Source organism: Staurois parvus, unplaced genomic scaffold (genome assembly GCF_062004578.1).
Source record: "Staurois parvus isolate SC_StPar_1 unplaced genomic scaffold, SC_StPar_1.0 ptg002083l, whole genome shotgun sequence".
NCBI classification, from domain to species: Eukaryota; Metazoa; Chordata; class Amphibia; order Anura; family Ranidae; genus Staurois; species Staurois parvus.
The window spans coordinates 295,223-317,789 of NW_028319879.1; the positions used below are offsets into that span (position 1 = coordinate 295,223).

The 22,567-nt window shown below is 45.9% G+C and overlaps 1 protein-coding gene and 1 pseudogene across 1 annotated transcript in view; one reads left to right on the forward strand and one right to left on the reverse strand.

The window, feature by feature from the left end:
• Positions 1-16,381, forward strand: part of DOC2A (double C2 domain alpha) — a 105,146-nt gene extending 88,765 nt beyond the window's left edge. The window contains exons 9-11 of the mRNA XM_089664872.1: positions 8,824-8,905; positions 11,380-11,476; positions 16,024-16,381. Coding sequence (XP_089520998.1) covers positions 8,824-8,905; positions 11,380-11,476; positions 16,024-16,160 — 316 coding nt within the window. The 3' untranslated portion in view covers positions 16,161-16,381. The remainder of the gene's footprint in view (positions 1-8,823; positions 8,906-11,379; positions 11,477-16,023) is intronic.
• LOC149432851 (U2 spliceosomal RNA) lies at positions 15,223-15,338 on the reverse strand (annotated as a pseudogene).
• Positions 16,382-22,567: the final 6,186 nt, after the last annotated feature.

The following is a 22,567-nucleotide window of genomic DNA, read 5'->3' on the forward strand; positions in this document are numbered from 1 at the left end:
CTGTGACTGACAGATACAGAATGCGGTAGACAGACATGACAAATGCTCCAGTAGTAGGCTTTCAAAGCTTTGAGTGGGGCGGGGATTAGCAGGACAGTGGGCGGGGTCTGATTGTCCACATAAAGGACAATGTACTGCCAGATTAAAGCGTCTCCCCACCCAGAACTTATGTTTTATCTGCTGGTGAATCCCGGGGTCCCAACATGGATGGAAGACACGGGGCCCCTCTCTCCTGGCCTGCATGTTATTATGATGGGGGTTCGCAGGGGGAGGCACCTGGCAGACTCCACCTATCACTGAACATCACAATGCCCCCTGCGTTCACATCCGTGAAAAAGAACACGCCGAGTCTAGAGACGCAGCGCTCCATCCTCCGCGGTACATGGACTCCTAAAGACGCCACATTCTTAGGCATTCAGGCGTTTTGTTTTTGTATTGCTCTAAATGCAGCGGATTGTTTCCAATGGTCCTGTACACACAGGAGTATAATCGAGCGCTGCGTATAGATCAGTAAGAAGAAATACAGAAACCGGCGCTGCTCTGCGTTGGACGGGGTTTTTGCATTAAAAGAATGTTTATGTACGTGTACGCGGGAAAACGGTTGAATGTGCGCATTCACTATGCTGCCTATTGTTGTGCCAGGAATGCGATGTTCATCCCTCGGCCCCCTATAGGTGTCCTTGTATGGAGGGGTGTGCGGGCGGGCCTGCGCCTGTATCAGTGAGAGGTTGGCTCCTCATAACGTTGTCCTCATTCAGAGCTCTGCAGGTGGTGAATGCGCGGTGAGCGAAGATCATCTCTGGGAATGGTGGCGGTCAGGGAGCCCTGCAATAGTCGCTGACTCATCCCGGATACTCATGGAGTTAATTGCAGTCTTGGTGATCCCCCACCGGCTCATGTTGTGCAACACCTGGGAGTCATGTGACGCAGGGAGCGCGGCGTAGCGTGCAGATGACGCGCTCAGCGGACGCACCGCTCTCACCTCTCTCTCTGGTAGACGTTTATTTATAGAGGAGCGGCTCCTGCCGCAGAGTTCTCACGCACATGGTGGAGGGAACGGCTCCCCACGGGGCCTCCCTGCAATACGAGGCTGTCAGAGGCCAGGCGGGGGGGGGGGGGGGGGGCAGCCAACCATTATCAGTATCCTGTGCGTCACCTTCATTACTGTCCCCTAAGGCCTGGTTCACACCTATGCAGGTTGCTGTTGATGCGGTTTCGCCTTTTTGCAACACTCATTATTTATGCGTTTTTATTGCATTTCCATTAAACTCTATGGAACCAAAAAACACAACCTGCTGCGGGAAAAAAATCCCTGACCCTTTCCAAAAAACGCAGCGGTGGAAAACGCAGGGATGTGAACGTGACTCATAGGAAACCATGTTTTATTATGCACTAGAGTGCATTCTGCAAAACTGAAAACGCACTGAAAATGCATAGGTGTGAACCAGGCCTCCTGTGTGTCACCTTCATTACTGTCCCCTCAGTTCCCTGTGTCACCTTCATTACTGTCCCCTCAGCTCTCTGTGTCACCTTCATTACTGTCCCCTCATCTCTGTGTCACCTTCATTAGAGTCCCCTCAGATCCCCGTTTCACTTTTATTAGTGTCCCCTCAGTTCCCTGTGTCGCCTTCATTACTGATCCCTCAGTTCTGTGTGTCACCTTCATAACTGTCCCCTCAGTTTCCTGTGTCACCTTCATTACTGTTGCCTCAGTTCTGTGTGTCACCTTCATTACTGTCCCCTCAGTTCCCCGTGTCACTTTCATTATTGTTCCCTCAGTTCCCTGTGTCACCTTCATTACTGTCCCCTCAGTCCTGTGTGTCACTTTCTTTACTGTTTCCTCAGTTCCCTGTGTGTCACCTTCATTACTGTCCCCTCAGTTCCCTGTGTGTCACCTTCATTATTGTTCCCTCAGTTCCCTGTGTGTCACCTTCATTATTGTTTCCTCAGTTCTCTGTCTCACCTTCATTACTGTTGCCTCAGTTCTGTGTGTCACCTTCATTACTGTCCCCTCAGTTCCCCATGTCACCTTCATTACTGTCCCCTCAGTTCCCTGTGTCACCTTCATTACTGTCCCCTCAGTTTCCTGTGTCACCTTCATTACTGTCCCCTCAGTTCCCCGTGTAACTTTCATTACTATCCCCTCCGTTTCCTGTGTCAGCTTCATTACTGTCCCCTCACTTCCCTGTGTCACCTTCATTACTGTCCCCTCAGTTCACCGTGTCACTTTCATTACTGTCCCCTCAGTTTCCTGTGTCACCTTCATTAGTGTCCCCTCACTTCCCTGTGTCACCTTCATTACTGTCCCCTCAGTTCACCGTGTCACTTTCATTACTGTCCCCTCAGTTCCCCGTGTCACCTTCATTACTGTCCCCTCAGTTCCCTGTGTGTCACCTTCATTATTGTTCCCTCAGTTCCCTGTGTCACCTTCACTACTGTTGCCTCAGTTCTGTGTGTCACCTTTATTAGTGTCCCCTCAGTTCCCCTTGTCACCTTCATTAGTGTCCCCTCACTTCCCTGTGTCACTTTCATTACTGTCCCCTCACTTTCCAGTCTATCAGTATAATTGGCACCTTTCGTCTCTCTCTGTGTAACACTCATTAGTATCCCCTTTGCCACTCACATTGTGTGTCACATTGATTAGTGTCCCCTCAGCACCCCTGACCCATTAGTCTCCCTCCAGCTGCCTGTGTGTAACATTCATTAGTGCCCCCCTTTACCATGTGCCACATTCTTCAGCGCCCCCCCGTCTTTGCAGTGTGTCAAAATAATTGATGCCCCCCCTTGCTGTGTATGTCACCTCCTTTGTGGTCACATTTATTGGTGTGTCCCCCCCCCCTGGCCTCCCTTTGTGCCCTCACCGTCCCCCGGTTGTCATAGCGGCGCGCACCGCATCTTCTCCATCCCCCCTCTCTTAGTAGCTCATTCTTATTTTTTTCCTCGATGTCAGATCCATCTGTGTCCCCTCACTACCCCCTCCTGTGTCACCTATATTAGAGCCCCCCTTGTATTTTTCTCAGTGTGTCACACCAATTAGCGCCCCCTCATCCTCCATTCCCATACATCAATACTCCTGCCTGACGCGCGTCATTTCTCCGCGCTGTGAATCCTAATCCGGAGATGGAAATATTGACGTCTCCCTATTTCCATAATAAAGGCCGCGCTCTACTCGCCATGCCGCGCTCCCTGTGCTGACACCCGCAGCCCCCAGACGTGTCAGGATTGAATTAAATAGGAATCTTGCAACCCAGATACATTAATGACGGCAGCGGCGGCAGACCAGAATTAGCGGGGTCGATAACCAGCATACATGGGTACAAATAGCGCACCGCACGCTCTGCATCCCGGCCGCCTCTTACAAACCCCATCACTGAAATCTCATAGAACATGTTCATGTCCTTTAAATTCACAACTTTCATTAAAACATTCACTGCTGATCCTGCCATTGGAACCCCTGTTCAGCCACTTCCTGTTAGGGTGACAACACCCTGTCTCTGCCTCCCAACCATGCTCCTGTGTTGTCACAGATCGTGCTTGATTGAATTCAGAGAGCTTCCGGCTGCATGCGTCGCAGGGAGGATGGGAAACAGGATAGCTGGGGAACCACCAAAAGGCACCGCCGGTGGAGGGGGGAGAGGCACACCTTTATGCCCCCATAAAAGTGATTGGGTGATTCTATGGCAGGGGTGGGCAAACTTTTTGACTTGAGGGCCGCAATGGGTTCATATATTGGACTCGGGGGCCGGACCAAGAGTAGATGAATGATGTGTATGTGTCATCCATAGTAAGTATAGTAATATTCCCCCATAGTAAGCATAGTAATTAATCCCCCATATAGTAATTCATCTCCCATAGTAATTCATCCCCCATATAGTAATTCGTCCCCCATATAGTAATTCGTCCCCCATATAGCAATTCATCCCCCATATAGTAATTCATCCCCCATATAGCAATTCATCCCCCATATAGTAATTCATCCCCCATATAGTAATTCATCCCCCATATAGTAATTCATCCCCCATAGTAATTCATCCCCCATAGTAATTCATCCCCCACATAGTAATTCATCCCCCATATAGTAATTCATCCCCCATAGTAATTCATCCCCCACATAGTAATTCATCCCCCACATAGTAATTCATCCCCCATATTAATTCATCCCCCATATTAATTCATCCCCCATATTAATTCATCCCCCATATAGTAATTCATCCCCCATATAGTAAGTCCCCCATATAGTAAGTCCCCCATATAGTAATTCATTCCCCATATAGTAATTCATTCCCCATATAGTAAGTCCCCCATATAGTAATTCATCCCCCATATAGTAAGTCCCCCATATAGTAATTCATCCCCCATATAGTAATTCATTCCCCATATAGTAAGTCCCCCATATAGTAATTCATCCCCCATATAGTAAGTCCCCCATATAGTAATTCATTCCCCATATAGTAAGTCCCCCATATAGTAATTCATCCCCCATATAGTAAGTCCCCCATATAGTAATTCATCCCCCATATAGTAAGTCCTCCATATAGTAATTCATTCCCCATATAGTAAGCCCCCCCTGTGTCAATTCACTTACCTTTGCTCCTCCGCGCGTTCCTCTCGTATTCCCGCGCCGTTCTGGTCTTCAGGGAGGACTGTGAGAGAAGAGTTCGTCACGCTGCCCCGCCTACATCCTGGCTGCCCCGCCTACATCCTGACAGCTGCAGAGTCCTGACGCCCGAGAGGAGGGAGGGGGCGGCCATCCTAGAGGGGGGGCGGCCATCCGAGAGGAGGGGAGGGGAGAGGAGGACAGGAGGTCGCCCGCCCGCCCGAGAGGAGGGAGGGGAGCGGGCGCCCGGCACACAGGAGAGCCGCATCTATTGTAAAGAGCCGCGGCTTGCCGACCACTGGCCTTGCGGGAGCCTAGCTCCGCGGGCCGGATTAAAAGGTCCGCCGGGCCGTATACGGCCCGCGGGCCGTAGTTTGCCCATTGCTGTTCTATGGCCATTGGGATCGCTTTTATCTGAACGCCTTTCACCGGAAAATCCCACACCAAGCTTATGGCTGCAGCAGCTTGATACTGAGCCGTTTATAAACGTACCTTGGTAGACAGAGGGGTTAAGGCAGCATACTCATCCTGATTTGACTATCAGCACACCCTAAGGCCCCATTCATACGGACGTTCCGTTTTTTTATCAGTTGTCATGTTTTTTTTCAAGCAAAAACAGATCAGTTTATATCCGTTTTTCATTCGTTTACATCCAGTTTTCATCAGTTTACATCCTTTTTTTCCACATCAGGTTATATATATACGTTTTTCATCAGTTTACAGCTGGTTTTTTTTTTCATCAGTTTACATCCGTTAATTTTTTATCAGTTTACATCCTTTTTATTTCCCATCAGTTTATATATATGTTTTTCATCAGTTTACATCCTTTTTTTTCATCAGTTTACATCATTTTTTTTCCATCAGTTTACAGCAGTTTTTTTTTTCATCAGTTTACAGCAGTTTTTTTTTTTCATCAGTTTACATCCATTTTATTTTCCATCAGTTTATATATATGTTTTTCATCAGTTTACATCCGTCTTTTTTTCCATCAGTTTACAGCAGTTTTTTTTTTCATCAGTTTACATCTGTTTTTCATCAGTTTAAATCTTTTTTTTTCATCACTTTACATCCAGTTTTTTATCACCAGTTTACCTCCCTTTTTTTCCATCAGTTTATATATACGTTTTTCATCAGTTTACAGCCGTTTTTTCCCATCAGTTTATATATACGTTTTTCATCAGTTTACATCCTTTTTTTTTCATCAGTTTACATCCTTTTTTTTCCATCAGTTTACAGCAGTTTTTTTTTTCATCAGTTTACATCTGTTTTTTTTTCATCAGTTTACATCCATTTTTTTTCCATCAGTTTATATATATGTTTTTCATCAGTTTACATCCATCTTTTTTTCATCAGTTTACAGCAGTTTTTTTTTTTTTTTCATCAGTTTACATCCGTTTTTCATCAGTTTAAATCTTTTTTTTTTCATCACTTTACATCCAGTTTTTTATCATCAGTTTACCTCCCTTTTTTTCCATCAGTTTATATATACATTTTTCATCAGTTTACATCCGTTTTTCATCAGTTTACATCCGTTTTTTTTTTTCCATCAGTTTACATCCTTTTTTCCATCAGTTTATATATACGTTTTTCATCAGTTTACATCCATTTTCCATCAGTTTACATCCGTTTTTTTTCATCAGTTTACATCATCCTTTTTTTTCCATCAGTTTATATATAAACCGTACTGGGAACCTCGGCTGCGTTTTACAAAGTAGTGCAGGGACTTCTTCCCCTGCGTGTCACGGGGCACGGGAGTCCATTCAAATGAATGGGCTCTCATGCCCGAGCAAAACGCGGCCCGCACGGCTGCATAGGTGTGAACCGGGGGTGAAAGTAATGCGCAAAACAAAGAAAAAAAGAGTTAGGGACTTCTTTTCCATGTTTCTTGTGCGTAGGGCAACCTATTGAAATGAAGACACGGCACGTGCAGAAAATGTGCAGAAACGCACCCGCATCGGTTGCGCCATTCATTTTTAAGTAAACATGCAAAGGTGTGTATGAAGGGTCTACATCGACCACTGCCGTGGGACTTTTTTTCTCTGGCAGCTATAAATTGTCATTTGTGGTCCCCATAACCAGGAGTGCGTCCCAAAGTTGTTTTTACGCTCGATCTGGCGGATCTTTCTATGAGCACTCGGTGCGCAGGTGTCATCTGCATCCCCCCTGGGGAGGAAGGTGATGTATTTTTAGCTGTAGATCGCCTCCCCCCAAGGGGCGCAGAGGAGACAGATGTGCAGGAGACGGGGGAGAGGGGAGCAGTGTGCACAGCATGGAATGTGCTACAAAGTGCTGCATCAGTCACGGTTGTCCATTCGGTGGCTCAGCGCACAGATTGAGGATTCAAGGGGGACTCTGATATGGACCCTGATGTAAGGGGGACTCTGATATGGACCCTGATGTAAGGGGGACTCTGATATGGACCCTGATGTAAGGGGGACTCTGATATGGACCCTGATGTAAGGGGGACTCTGATATGGACCCTGATGTAAGGGGGACTCTGATGGCGACCCTGATTTAAGAGAGAACCATGATCTAAGGGGCACTTTGATGGGGACTCTGACGTTAGGGAAACTTTGATGTAAGAGGGACATCTCGTGTAAGGGGGGACTTTGATGGGGACCCTGATGTAAGGGGTCTCTGATGGGGAACCCTGATGTAAGGTGGAACTCTGATGTAAGGGGGTCTCTGATGGGGACCCTAATCTAAGGAAGCACCTGACGTAAGGGGAGACCTTGATGGGGATTCTAAAGTAAGGGGGACTCAGATAGGGATCCTAATATAAGCAGGAATCAAACAAAAGGAGGACCCTGATTTAAGGTGGAGGCTCTGATGGGGAACCCTGATGTAAGATGGAACTCTGCTGTAAGGGGTCTCTAATGAAGGCCCTAATCTAAGGAAGCACCCAGATGTACAGTTGTGTTCAAAATAATAGTGTGTTGTGCTGAAAAAAGTGACTAAAGCTGAAAATCCTTCTAATAGCTTTTATTTCCATCCACACAAATGCATTGGGAACACGACACATTCTATTCCAAATCACAACATGAAGAAAAATACATCAAATTTGTGTTGTTCCTCTAAAACAATTGAAGAAAAGTGAATATTAGACGGTTCAAAAAAATCGCAGTGTTTGTATTCTTCTTTACAAACTCAAACATTCACTATATAACCTGAGAAATGTTTGAAGATTTTGCTTTCCTTTGAATGACTTCATGAATATTTGGTTGTAGTCGCACTGTTTCTGAGAACTGCTGTACATCTGTGTTGCATGGAGTCCCCCAACTTCTGGCCCCTGTGATCAGGTATTCCAGCCCAGGATGATTGGACCACATTCCACAGTTCTTCTCTATTTCTTGGTTTTGCCTCAGAAACGGCATTTTTGATGTCACCCCACAAGTTTTCTATTGGATGAAGATCCGGGGATTGGGCTGGCCACTCCATAACGTCCATCTTGTTGGTCTGGAACCAAGATGTTGCACGTTTACTGGTGTGTTTGGGGTCGTTGTCTTGTTGGAACACCCATTTCAAGGGCATTTCCTCTTCAGCATAAGGCAGCATGACCTCTTCAAGTATTCTGATGTATTCAAACTGATCCATGATCCCTGGTATGCGATAAATAGGCCCAACACCGTAGTATGAGAAACATCCCCATATCATGATGCTTGCACCACCATGCTTCACGGTCTTCACAGTGTACTGTGGCCTGAATTCAGTGTTTGGGGGTCGTCTGACAAACTGTCTCCGCCCACTAGACCCAAAAAGAACAATCTTACTTCCATCAGTCCACAAAATGTTGCGCCATTTCTCTTTAGGCCGGTCAATGTGCTCTTTGGCAGATTGTAACCTCTTCAGCACGTCTTTTTTCCAATGGCCCAATTCATGCAAAATTCCACGTAATCCCAAGGGGTTCACATACTTTTTCTTGCAACTGTACAAGGGTATACGGTATATACAATGTACTGCTGAGCAGTGGATGGTTAGAGGGAGTTATACGAGGGTATACGGTATATACAGTGTACTGCTGAGCAGTGGATGGTTAGAGGGAGGTATACGAGGGTATACGGTATATACAATGTACTTAGCTCTAGGAATAATTCCTACTTTGTACTTCTAGGAATCGATGAGTGGGGACCGCCGCTGGTCCTGCATTGTACATTTCAATATTGGTTGCTCCATTACTCCAATACCACTCAATCCCAGATCTTACCAGTCCTGTTTTCCTTCTGCAGATACTTGAAGCCGGACGTGGAAAAGAAGTCCAAGCACAAAACTGCCGTGAAGAAGAAAACTCTGAACCCAGAATTTAATGAGGTAAAAAGAGAAGGGGGGGGGGGTCCATCCAACGTGATTATTGCAGCTTAAAGCAGGACTTTATTTAATTTAGGCGAAAAACCCTTACAATGCATTCCCACAATATTCCTTCTTGTTCTCCAAAGTGATCAGGCACCCATGGAATCAGCATACTGCAGTGTTATTTCTTACAAATATTAGTAGCTCTTTATAATGTGTTCATTTAGTGTCACAGACAGGGGGCTTCATTCACAAGGAGAGGGAGATACAAGCATACCTGAAGAGGTGAGCAGGTACAGGTGTCACAGAGGTGCTCAGGGAGCACTGGGGTCATGGGGTGACATGGGATGTTCTGGAGTCACAGGGGTCATGGGGTGACACGGGATGCTCTACAGTCATAGGGGTCATGGGGTGACACGGGATGTTCTGGAGTCACAGGGGTCATGGGGTGACACAGGATGCTCTACAGTCATAGGGGTCATGGGGTGACACGGGATGCTCTGGAGTCACTGGGCTGATGAGAAGACACGAGATGCTCTGGAGTCACAGGAGTCATGGGGTGACACGGGATGCTCTTGACTCACAGGGGTCATGGGGTGACACAGGATGCTCTGGAGTCACATGGGTCATGGGGTGACACAGGATGCTCTGGAGTCACATGGGTCATAAGGTGACACAGGATGCTCTGGAGTCACATGGGTCATGGGGTGACACAGGATGCTCTGGAGTTATAGGACTCATGAGAAGACACGGGATGCTCTGGAGTCACAGGGGTCATGGGGTGACACAGGATGCTCTAGAGTCACAGGGGTCATGGGTTGACACCAGATGCTCTGCAGTCACAGGGGTCATGGGTTGACACCGGATACTCTGAAATCACAGGATTCACAGGATGACATACGATGCTTAAGAGTAAGAGAGATCACAGGATGACACAGGATGTTCAGGACGTATGGGTCACGAAGTAACACGGGATGCTGTGGAGCCACAAGGGTCACAAGGTGACACAGAATGCTCCGGTGTCACAAGGGGCACTGAAAACACAAAGGTCGCAGAAGTCACAGTGATTTCTGGAGACACAAGGATGTCTGGAATGCACAGGGGTCACTGTAAGCAGTGAAGTCACCAGAGTGCAAAGCTCTACATCCAGGAGGGCACAGGCAGCCACTGGGAACACAGATGGCACAGTCAGATGCTGGAGACACTGGGAACACAGATGGCACAGGCAGATGCTGGAGACACTGGGAACAGAGATGGCACAGGCAGATGCTGGAGACACTGGGAACACAGATGGCACAGGCAGATGCTGGAGACACTGGGAACACAGATGGCACAGGCAGATGCTGGAGACACTGGGAACACAGATGGCACAGTCAGATGCTGGAGACACTGGGAACAGAGATGGCACAGGCAGATGCTGGAGACACTGGGAACACAGATGGCACAGGCAGATGCTGGAGACACAGGGAACAGAGATGGCGCAGGCAGATGCTGGAGACACTGGGAACACAGATGGCACAGGCAGATGCTGGAGACACTGGGAACACAGATGGCACAGGCAGATGCTGGAGACACAGGGAACAGAGATGGCACAGGCAGATGCTGGAGACACAGGGAACACAGATGGCACAGGCAGATGCTGGAGACACTGGGAACACAGATGGCACAGTCAGATGCTGGAGACACTGGGAACACAGATGGCACAGGCAGATGCTGGAGACACTGGGAACACAGATGGCACAGACAGATGCTGGAGACACTGGGAACACAGATGGCACAGGCAGATGCTGGAGACACTGGGAACACAGATGGCACAGGCAGATGCTGGAGACACTGGGAACATAGAAGGCACAGGCAGATGCTGGAGACACTGGGAACACAGATGGCACAGGCAGATGCTGGAGACACTGGGAACACAGATGGCACAGGCAGATGCTGGAGACACAGGGAACACAGGTGGCACAGGCAGATGCTGGAGACACTGGGAACACAGATGGCACAGTCAGATGCTGGAGACACAGGGAACACAGGTGGCACAGACAAATGCTGGAGACACAGAGGACTCAGCTCAGGCATAGCAATGTGTCGCCTGGCCCTTAAAGCATGAACCAATCAGGAGAAGTGTCTCCTGATTAGTCGTGGCCTCTGCACCCCAAGCGATGACCAACAAGTGAGACCCAGCGCTGGATCCCAGGAATGGTGACTGTGACATTTGTGAAGACAGCTAATCCTCCTAGAACTATTTCTATCACAGCTTATACCCTTCTAAAAACTTAAGTTTCATTTGCTTCAGTCACAAAAAATATCATTCTTTCTACAGAAATTTTTATAGAAATCGTACAGAGCTGATCACATTTCTAAGCTTACAGAATTTCATGTTTGTAGGAATCAGACGGGACATCAGAAGAAGTACGAGGCTCCTCATGGGTGGGGTTTAAACTTGTCCTTGCTATCTAACTGGTCCGAATCACATAGTCTCCTTTCTTATTGGCCAGGAATTCTTCTATAAAATCGGCCTGCTGGAGCTCCAGAAGAGAAGCCTGGAAGTGACGGTGTGGGATTATGACTTGGGAAAATCCAACGACTTCATAGGTAGGAAATCATAACAAATATTCATTAACAGGAATAAGGAGAGACGTTAAATACCTTTATGAAAGGCCTCAGATGGAAAGTGCATGCTAGCTCGAGGGGGGGGGGGGGCAGCGATTCGTTCTGAAGCTCATCCACAGATGCATCAAGGATGTGTACAAAGGAACAGCTTCTGTCTGCCACTTCTCACATGGGTATTCGGCTCTGATAGTCTCATTCTCTCTAAAAACAAAGAACAGAAAAATCAGCGCAAAATAAATTCCCCAAATCAAGGTGCCAGAGAACAACGGTATTCATATATATATATAAAGTTCATATTAAAGCTCAATGTATGAAATTCCGCATAACACTAGGGCATGCTCTTGCAGCTGTAGCAGGCTCTGGGTAAGACACAATGAAAAAGAAAAAAACGCCTCTAAGTGCGGTATAAAGACATTTATTCCAGAAACAATAGAAAATCACTCACATGGTGAAAGTTTAAAAAAGCTCATCCATAAAGGAGTGTAATGCAGGCCATAGACGGGTCGAAAATCAGCCGAAAAAAAAATCGGCCAATTTTTGCACCGTTAGTGGGTTGATTGGTCGGCCATTTTTCGGGGTTTTGGCACATTTTTTTTAACGGTAAAGTTGGAAAATTTGCGGCCAATTTTGACAATCTGACGATTTTCACGGCAATGATGGGCAAATCGGCTGATAGTTTTACTGATAAAAAATCTGCAAATGAGCTGTGACCTGCAAGAAGAGGAAAAAGAAGAAGAAAAAGAAGAAAAGAAGAAGAAGAAGAAGAAAAAGAAGAAAATAAGAAGAAGAAGAAAAAGAAGAAAAGAAGAAGCAGAAGAAAAAGAAGAAAATAAGAAGAAGAAGAAGAAAATAAGAAGAAGAAGAAGAAAAAGAAGAAGAAAAAGAAGCAGAATTCCAGTCCGCTATTATACTTTACATGAAAAGTCTTGCGGTTGCAACAATGTATCTATTTGTATCCGAATAAAACCATCTGTATCCAAAATGGATACAAATGGATACATTGTTGCAACCGCAAGACTTTTCATGTAAAATATAATAGCGGAGCTCTCTGCAAGGGACAGAAGTAAAAATGCCGGCCGTAGACGGGACGAAAATAGGCAGATTTTTTTACCGTTGGTGGTAACGTCAGCCTATTGAACGACCGATTTTTCAACTTTAAAAAAAAAAACATCCGGTTTTCGACCCGTCTGTGGCCTACATAAGGGAGACGTCCTCGCTGGGTGGGGAGACTGTGGATGGAGAGGGCCGGCTTGTGTCTCTCAGAAGATGGATGATGGAATGCACCTTGGAGCGCAACGTCGACATCAGCGTGATGACGTGGAGAGGACCAGCATGCAATGCGACGCGTTTCAGAGCATGCGCAAAGCCAATGGATGGCAAGCGCGCTCCCTTCTCAAGCATAGACTCATTTTCTCTAACACTCATTATACTGCACTTTGCAAATTATCACTACATTATGAAATGCCTTATTATTATTATTCGAATATTTAGTGGACCATTATGCCATTAGTCTTAGGCTACTTTCACACTGATCCGCCGCAAAAACGCATGGGCGTTTTTGCCACGCTTTTGCTGCACTTTGTGAATGTTTTAAAAAGGACACATGACTTAAAAACTGCATCAAAAACGGTTCTCAGAGGCGCTTTTCAGGCATTTTCCATTGATTTCAATGGGAAGAGGCGGTTTGTTTGTTTTTTTGTTTTTTTTAACTACCCAAACATGCCCCAAAGATGCTGCAAGCAGGAGTTTTCGCACCGCACCGCAAGCGCAAAGCCTCAGTGTGAACACAGACACAGGGAAGCAGTCTTCTTGAGCTTTTCAGGCGCTTTTTTTAATGCATAAACGCTTGAAAAACTCCTCAGTTTGAAAGCAGCCTTAGGGCTCCATGTACACGGGGCGTATGGAAAACTCTTCTGAATGATGGAAACTGACTGCTGGAAAACGTAGATTAAAAAATCGTCAGTTTAGCAGAGTTTGCATACCGCGTTTATACACGTTTGCGTTGAGAAGCATTTTTAAAAGATAACCTCAGGAGACCTTCCAAATGCCCAGAATGCACTGAAAAAACAATAATGAACTATTTCAGACATTTTGAGAGAAATAAAGTAGAAGCAGAGAGAGCAGTATGTGTGGAGATGACCTGTCTTTTCTGGTTGTATTCTGCATTCTACCATTTTTTTCCTTCACGCGAAGCCTGCAACTGACTGCGCTGGTGTACCAGCTCAATTTGAATACATGGAAAACGCTTTGCATGCATTTCTGATGATGAAAAAAGGCTCTGGACAGCATCTGGACATGGAACAGTTAAAAACGCTTCTAAACGCAAACGCTTATAAACGCAGTTAACCACATTTACAAGCATTTGCCGTTTGAAACGCCAGTACAATCTTTTTTTTTTTTTTAAGTCCGCAAACGTGCGAATAACGAAAAAACCTGTAAGTGAATCACAAAAAAAGTGCAAGTGTAAAACACCACACGAAAAAGTGCACTTAGGGGTGTGCTTTGCCCTTCCCCCGAAGGGGATGGACCTCTACCCTGATCCCCCCGGGGCACGAAGCTCCTGACAGGGACAAGGTTCCCATTTGGTCCACCTAGCCAAAAGGCCTGGCGGACTACCGTTCCTTGTGGCCAGCCGAAGCCAGCCACTCAGTACTTGGCCAGGGGGTTCTCCCGAAGAGAAAACCCCCTAGGGACAGGGGAGGAAGGAACCAAAAGGCCACACATCCTCCCCCTAGACTTCAGGGCAGGCCCGAGGACCCACACCCTCCATCCTGTGAGAAAAAAACACACACATGAGTGAGAAAGTGACAAACAGTGGGAGAAATAATAAATTAAATAAATAAAAAGTGGTCATGCCAAATGTGCACAGACCAGGCCTTAAATCTACTTTTTTTTTTTTTTTAAGTCCGCAAACGTGCAACTATAACGAAAAAACCCGTAAGTGTTCACAAAAAAAGTGCAAGTGCAAAACACCACATGAAAAAGTGCACTTAGGGGTGTGCTTTTGTCCTACCCCTAAAGGGGCTGGACCACTACCCTGATCCCCCGGGGCACGAAGCTCCTGACAGGGACAAGGTTCCCATTTGGTCCTCCTGGCCAAAAGGCCTGGTGGACCACCGTTCCTTGTGTCCAGCCGAAGCCGGACACCCAGTACTTGGTCAGGGGGCTCTCCCGAAGAGAAAACCCCCTAGGGATCAGGGGAGGAAGGACCCAAAAGGCCACACAACCTCCCCCTAGACTTCAGGGCAGGCCCGAGGACCCACACCCTCCATCCTGTAAAAACACACACATAAGTAAGAAAAAGTGACAATACGTGGGAGTGAAAATAAATTAAATAAATAGAAAATAAAAAAGTGGCCGTGCCAAATTGTGCACAGACCAGGCCCTGAGGCCTGTAGCAAAAATTGCCCTGGTCCTAGCCAAAAGGCCTGGTCCTAAGGGCGCTGTGCAAAAAGAGTGAAAACACAGTGACCTTGTGTCATCTTCACACTGTGGGGTCCCACACCCAGGTGTTACTAGTGGCACCCCTGAGGCGACTACTCAGCGAGCACTGGTTTGCGGACTTTCTGCCTTCCCGACCCCTGGCCAGACAAGGTAGATCCATACAAATCAGGAGGTACTGGGTCCTTCCAGTCTCCTCTGGGGAATTACTCCCAGGTCCCAGCTACGTGTGGGCATCCCAGTTTCTGTCCCCCCGGTACTAGCCTTCCAGACCCCCATCATACCAGTGAGGGTACTATACAACAGCCATCCTCGCAAAGCTAGAATGGCCGGGAGCACCCCCACTGGACACTGATAAGAACAGATACTACACTTGATCTTAGCCAAAAGGCCGAGAAGCGATTAGAAAAAGAAAAATCTACTCCTGAACGCAAGTTTGGTGCGTTCAAAAAAACGACTGTAAGCTCAACTGCCTGTAAACGACGATGTGTACATGGACACATAGGAGAACATTCGGGAGAGTTCAGGGGCTGTGGAAAAAAATGCAAAAAAGCTCCTAAACGTCAGTTTATCAGCTGCAGAAATTAGGAAGAATACAGGATCCGAGGTGCTTCTTGGAGAAAATGCAGCTTCATGCTCCTCTCAGTGCTGCTAGAATAACCAAAACCCTAGGCATTTGATCAGGTAATCCCCTGATGGAGGGGAGGATGTGAGTGTAGATTGGATTGCCTGCTCTTTCAGCAGAGATCATGTGACCAAAACTTTGAATATCTGCTTTTGTGAAAAGCACTGGAGGAAGCCTGGAGCAGCATTTCACCCAAGAAAGGTACTGTAACTAGTTCAGTCTTGCTCTTCTCTAACCCTCCCACCAAGCACGGTAGCAAAGTTGTATTCTTACAATTAAATATACAGTAGGTCATCTTCAAATAGGCCTGCACATAGCATTTGTATGGAACCATGGCCACGTGCCCACAAATGTGCCAGTTTTCATGTTCCTTGTGGAAAGGTTTCTGAATCCTTCTCTGGTAAGTCAATCCACCGATTCCCCACGAGGCTACCATTAACTGCTTACATTATTTTTCTTACAGGGGGTGTGACCCTTGGCGTAAACTCCAAAGGGGAGTGTCTAAAGCAGTGGATGGAGTGTCTCTCTTCCACCAATCAGAGGGCAGAGCACTGGCACACGCTCACCAATGAACTCCCAGGATCCACCTACACCGACTGAGGAATGCCTATTCTCCAAGGCCGGAGACAGCCGAAGAACAAGGGCCGAGGGCAGGCAACACTCACTTGCGCACTCACATCACTCAACGCATTTCTGTCTATGAGGTGAAAATTTCATGGCGCGGGCTTATACAAGATGGCCGACGCTGGGAGCCTCATGACTTTTTGAGGGATGGGCATGTTCATTGTCTATGCTATAAGAAGATATCCATTTCTTCTCAAGCCCTTTTCCATTCCGCTATCTTTAGACGGGATACTCCCAGCCAGTAAAAGGAATTTATCTGTAAGGTTGGGAATATCGGTCCAGTTCTGCAAAACAATGTACACACTGTTAATTGTACATCACTTAGCTGCTCTATAGCCAACCCAACATACAGCACACACTGTCTATTCAAAACAAGATGGCTGTGCAATGGTCAACTTAACCCATCAACATCAATTGCAACACATGGCTTCTCTATTTTCAACCCAACCCATCAACATCCATTTGGGAACATGGCTGCTCTATGGTCAACCCAGTCTATCAATATCCATTGCAGAGCATCAACATTCATTGTGAAACATAGCTATTCTGTGGTCAACCCAACTCATTATCATCCATTGTAAAAGATGGCTGCCCTATGGTCAATCCAAGCCACCAACATCCATTGAGAAACATGGCTGCTCTTTGTTCAACCCAACTCGTCAACAGCCATTGTGAAACATAGCAGCTCTATGGTCAACCCAACTCATCAATATCTATTGTGAAAAAAACTCCTCTATAGCCAATACAACTAGCCAACATGCATTTCAGTATTGCCTGGCATGCCTCTGCTATGGCCATACTAACACATCAACATATAGGGGTGTATTTTTAAAGCAGTGAATCTGCATTCACCAAACAATCAGTGCAGATGCAACTTCAAGGGGCATGAGTTTCAAATGACAGTGATTGGTTTACCACCAGTGAAAGGCACATTTACTGCTTTATAAATGTACCTCATAATTTCAGTTCTGCATAACATGGCTGCTGTATAGTCAATGCAACACACATACATGTTGTCTGTTCAACAAAAGATGGTTGTTTGGTGGCCATTCCAACCTATAAAAATATATTGTTAATTCAGCACAACATGGCTAATCTATGGAAAACCTAACCCAAAAATATGGCCAACACAGGTAGTCAACATGCAATGCCCGCTATGCCTAGCCTAGCTCCTCTACGTCCAAGACAAAACAAACTGATGCAACTTCTATGGCCAACCTAATGCATCAACATAAAGTCAATTGTACCCCAATGGCCAACACAGTCCATGCAGCATAACACGGCTCCTATGTAGCCTTCCCAAACCATCAGCCCAAAAAGACAACACAGTGCCCATGAGTGCAGTATGGCCAAAACAACACATCCATGCTGTTTTTCAATGCAGCACAACATGGTTCTGCTTCAGCCAACAAACACATCAACATGCACTGCCAATCTAGCACAACAATCTAATACAACACAGCTGTTCAATGGCCAAACCAACACATCTGTTGGTGCCCAACATGGCTGCTTTATGGCCAACATTAACACACATTGTTGATGTGGCAAAACATGGCTTCGTTATGGCCCACCCAACACTTCAACAAATGCTGCCAATCCAGGGCAGCACAGCAAAACAATGGCCAACCCAACATGCTAACACACCTATCAGTGCCCAACAATATTGCATTATGGCCAATGCATCAACTCAAATTGTTGATGTGACACAATATGGCTCCACTGTGGCCCACCCAACACATCAACAAAAACACTGCCAATCTGGTGCAGCACAACTGTACAATGGCCAAGTCCACATACCTGTCAGTGCCCAACATAGCTGCTCTATGGGAAACACACCAACACACATTGCCAGTACTTTGCAACATAGAAAATAGTGCAGCGCTTAAATCAATAGTCCTCAGTTATTCCCGATCAGTGGATGTTCCTCAATACGGAATGTAAGAAATGCCCACTCACCAGAACCACACTTGATACAGTGCAGTGTATAATAGTTATTCCCTGGTGTCACTGGAAGTATACATCTGGTTCAGCCCTTGGAAGAGTATCCCTCTATAGATCAGACAGGTCCAGGGTCACAGCAAATAAGGCTCCGACATAGAGTTCCCCTTAAGGAATGTGTGGGTGTTACTCTTGCAGCAAATAGTAACCTCCCACTCTGGATGGAATCGGAGTAACACAGGTTCGTCCCTAGAAGGAAATGGCCGCCGGAGCTCCACGATGCTCCGACGGCGTGACGTCAATGGCGTGAGCAGACTCCTCCTTACGCGTTACGTGCCACACACATCGTCAGAGGGAGAGCCGGCTCCCTCTGACGAAGCTGTGTTACTCCGATTCCATCCAGAGTGGGAGGTTTCTATTTGCTGCAAGAGTAACACCCACACATCCCTTAAGGGGAACTCTATGTCGGAGCCTTATTTGCTGTGACCCTGGACCTGTCTGATCTATAGAGGGATACTCTTCCAAGGGCTGAACCAGATGTATACTTCCAGTGACACCGGGGAATAACTATTATGCACTGCACTGTATCAAGTGTGGTTCCGGTGAGTGGGCATTTCTTACATTCCGTATTGAGGAACATCCACTGATCGGGAATAACTGAGGACTATTGATTTAAGCGCTGCACTATTTTCTTTGATATTACTTATTGAGGTTTTATTGGTTGCCTTCAGTGTACAGCTGCTGAACTGATTAGCGCTCACTTTTTTACTTTGTTTACCTATTTAGTACTTTGCAACATGGCTCCGCTACGGCCAACCCAACACATCAGCAAACATGCAGTTATTTCCAAAATATTCTGCTTGGAAAAACTGCTTCTGTCTAACCATTTTTTTAAAAAGAAACCTTAGGTTTACTTATTCCTTTATTGAATTTATCATGAATGGCCCCGAAGTGGTTTTCTAGTACCATGAAAGCGACTAGACCTGCTGTAAACCCCGGCAGGGATTAAACTGCTTTCCACATATAGCTATATCCTGAAACTGCCACGTAGGGGGGTACAAATCTCCATTTTTATCCAGAACAAAGCAAGGTAGCAATTAACAGCCTCCTGTCACCAGTGCATCTAATTGTAAACCTAATATTATTCCACCTCAGATGAAGCCGAGCTAATGTTCTAATCTCCGAGGCCCCATCTTCCTCTTTTGCCCCGTTCTTATCATTCCTGCTCTACAGCATGCTCTTTGGAGCGGATTAGCCAGCTTCGCCCTTTCTTTTCTAATTATCTGTGATTTGCATTTATAAATTGGATTTAACGAGGGCCCTACTGCAGCCAGCTCCCATGACAGCTCAGTACGGCTAATCTGTAAGTGATCTCTCAAGCTTGTTTGAGGCGCTTTATCATATCAGAAACACAGGGAGGCCGACACATGACATTGTTCTAAAGGCCCACGTTGGGACCTATTTATCATCACAATAATTATTTCCATTTTGCTGCACTGCGCTCTATAATTTTATTCCCTCGATATCCCACATAGCAGAAAGACAAAGAGTGCAGTGTTATGCACGGTTATCCAGTCAAGATTATCAATTGCAGTCTAACTTGTTTCAAGCACCGGGAGCCTAAAGTAAAGGTTTTTATCCACAATACAATGGACTATTAGACTGTTTCATAGTCCGGTCATTGGACAAGCAACACAGGAAGCTCCATCACTCAGAACTATTGTCCCCACACACTGGCTGCTCACATGGCAGGAGTGTGTCAATTCCAAGAATGGCTGAACAGAATTATGACAAATTTAGCAAGTAAACAGTTCCTTGTCAGTATTCATGTACAAAACTTACAAAATACTTGCACAGAATCAATATTTTTACTACAAACACATGCTGGTATTAAGGCCGAAGCAGGGGCGGACTGACCATTTGGAAACTCGGGCACTGCCCGAGGGCCCGGGGTCAGTAGGGGGCCCCATGAGATTCCCCTGGTACCCTTTTCATAGGCTTTTTTGAGTTTGGGCAAGGACACAGGGGCCCCATGATCCCCTATTGCCCGGGGGGCCCCATGAGTTGTCAGTCCGCCCCTGGGCCGAAGGCACCAAAGTAACCACTTATGGCGATGATCAGTATTTGCATGCTGGCATCTCCATCACACACACAAGGAAGACATGTTGTTACCTTGTTCCTATGATTTACTATGCAGCAATTACATAGCCATGTACAAGACACACACTTACCTGTGTGCCCAATCTCAGATGGTTTAGATGTAGACGTAAAGGATATCACCACCTCTTTTCTATAATCCCTTTCCCATATGTACCAAAATGAAGAATTTGGTCTTTTGCAAAGACCGATGACACAAGTGGCTGGAAGGTGGGACAGATCATCACCTGTGTGCCCAATCTCAGATGGTTTAGATGTAGACATAAAGGATATCACCACCTCTTTTCTATAATCCCTTTCCCATATGTTCCAAAATGAAGAATTTGGTCTTTTGCAAAGACCGATGACACAAGTGGCTTGGAGGTGGGACAGATCATCAACTGTGTGCCCAATCTCAGATGGTTTAGATGTAGACATAAAGGATATCACCACCTCTTTTCTATAATCCCTTTCCCATATGTTCCAAAATGAAGAATTTGGTCTTTTGCAAAGACCGATGACACAAGTGGCTGGAAGGTGGGACAGATCATCAACTGTGTGCCCAATCTCAGATGGTTTAGATGTAGACATAAAGGATATCACCACCTCTTTTCTATAATCCCTTTCCCATATGTACCAAAATGAAGAATTTGGTCTTTTGCAAAGACCGATGACACAAGTGGCTTGGAGGTGGGACAGATCATCACCTGTGTGCCCAATCTCAGATGGTTTAGATGTAGACATAAAGGATATCACCACCTCTTTTCTATAATCCCTTTCCCATATGTTCCAAAATGAAGAATTTGGTCTTTTGCAAAGACCGATGACACAAGTGGCTTGGAGGTGGGACAGATCATCAACTGTGTGCCCAATCTCAGATGGTTTAGATGTAGACGTAAAGGATATCACCACCTCTTTTCTATAATCCCTTTCCCATATGTACCAAAATGAAGAATTTGGTCTTTTGCAAAGACCGATGACACAAGTGGCTTGGAAGGTGGGATGGATCATCACCTGTGTGCCCAATCTCAGATGGTTTAGATGTAGACGTAAAGGATATCACCACCTATTTTCTAAAATTTCCTTTCCCATATCTTCCAAAATGAAGAATTTGGTCTTTTGCAAAGACCGATGACACAAGTGGCTGGGAAGGTGGGAGTTATGGTAGTTACCACTTTTATTCCTGTTTTCTATAATCCCCTTCTTATATGTTCCAAAATTAAGAAATGTTTCTTTTGCAAAGGCTGATAACACAAGTGGCTGGGAGGTGGAACAGATCTCCCCCCCTGAGGTGGCCTGGACACAAGTGGAGACCCTATGGGAGGTCAGACCCAACCAAATAGATAATCGATCACTCTTTAGTATAGCAATACACAATTCCATGCTACACAATGGTACCTCAGTAGGGTAATATGACCCACCATGAACCTTACTTCCTGAATGGAAAAATGTTGCTTTGAATGCTTTTAAACAACGAGATACATGCTTCCCTTGCTTTCCAGATAGTTGTTACTTGTAACAGGTGTCAGTTGTTCCCTGGAATTAGTCAACCCCTTTTACCCTTACTGTTTTTCATTGGCTGCTTCTGCTGCCAAGAAGCAAACAGTGGCCTAGCAGTAAAGGCTTGTACCCCTAAGGGTTTAACACTGCACCAAGGTCTGTTAGAGGGTTCCTGCCCTTCCCTTTTACAGTAAAAGGAGGAAATACTTCTGCCGCAGAGATAGCTGATTTCAGGAGTGGGCACTATGTTTTTTCCTATGGTGGACACAGGGTTGGTACTCATGGGTATCGTTTGTGTTCACAATTTTGAAGGCATTTCCTATTGAGGTATTTCATAAAACAGAAAAAGTTTGTGCTTGGTGAAGCTGGTCATTTCTCTCTCTGATCTCATTGGGATTATTTCTCACTTCCTGTCCCTGTGACCCCTACACAAGAAATGGTGAGTGCGGTAGAGAAAGGCACAAGCGGTGATAAAAAAAATGTCAGAAGCTTCAACGTTTCCTCTGTCCACTGAAAATGTGTTTTTCTTGGACATCCCATTCCAAAACCACGGGCATTACTATTGGGTTCCTCTCCTTTCCTTTGTGTCAAACAGCCTCCACTCTTCTGGTTAGGCTTTCCACAAGTATTTGGAGAGTGTCTGTGGGAATTTATCCCCATTTGGCCAAGAAGGCATTTCGCCCAAACACCACCTGACCATCACACCTATGTGGGCTTGTTGCCCATCCCATTCTAAAACCATGGAGTTGTCCCTGTGTGTTGCTATATTAGCCTGCACTCCTCTGGAAAGGCTTTCCACAAGATTTTGG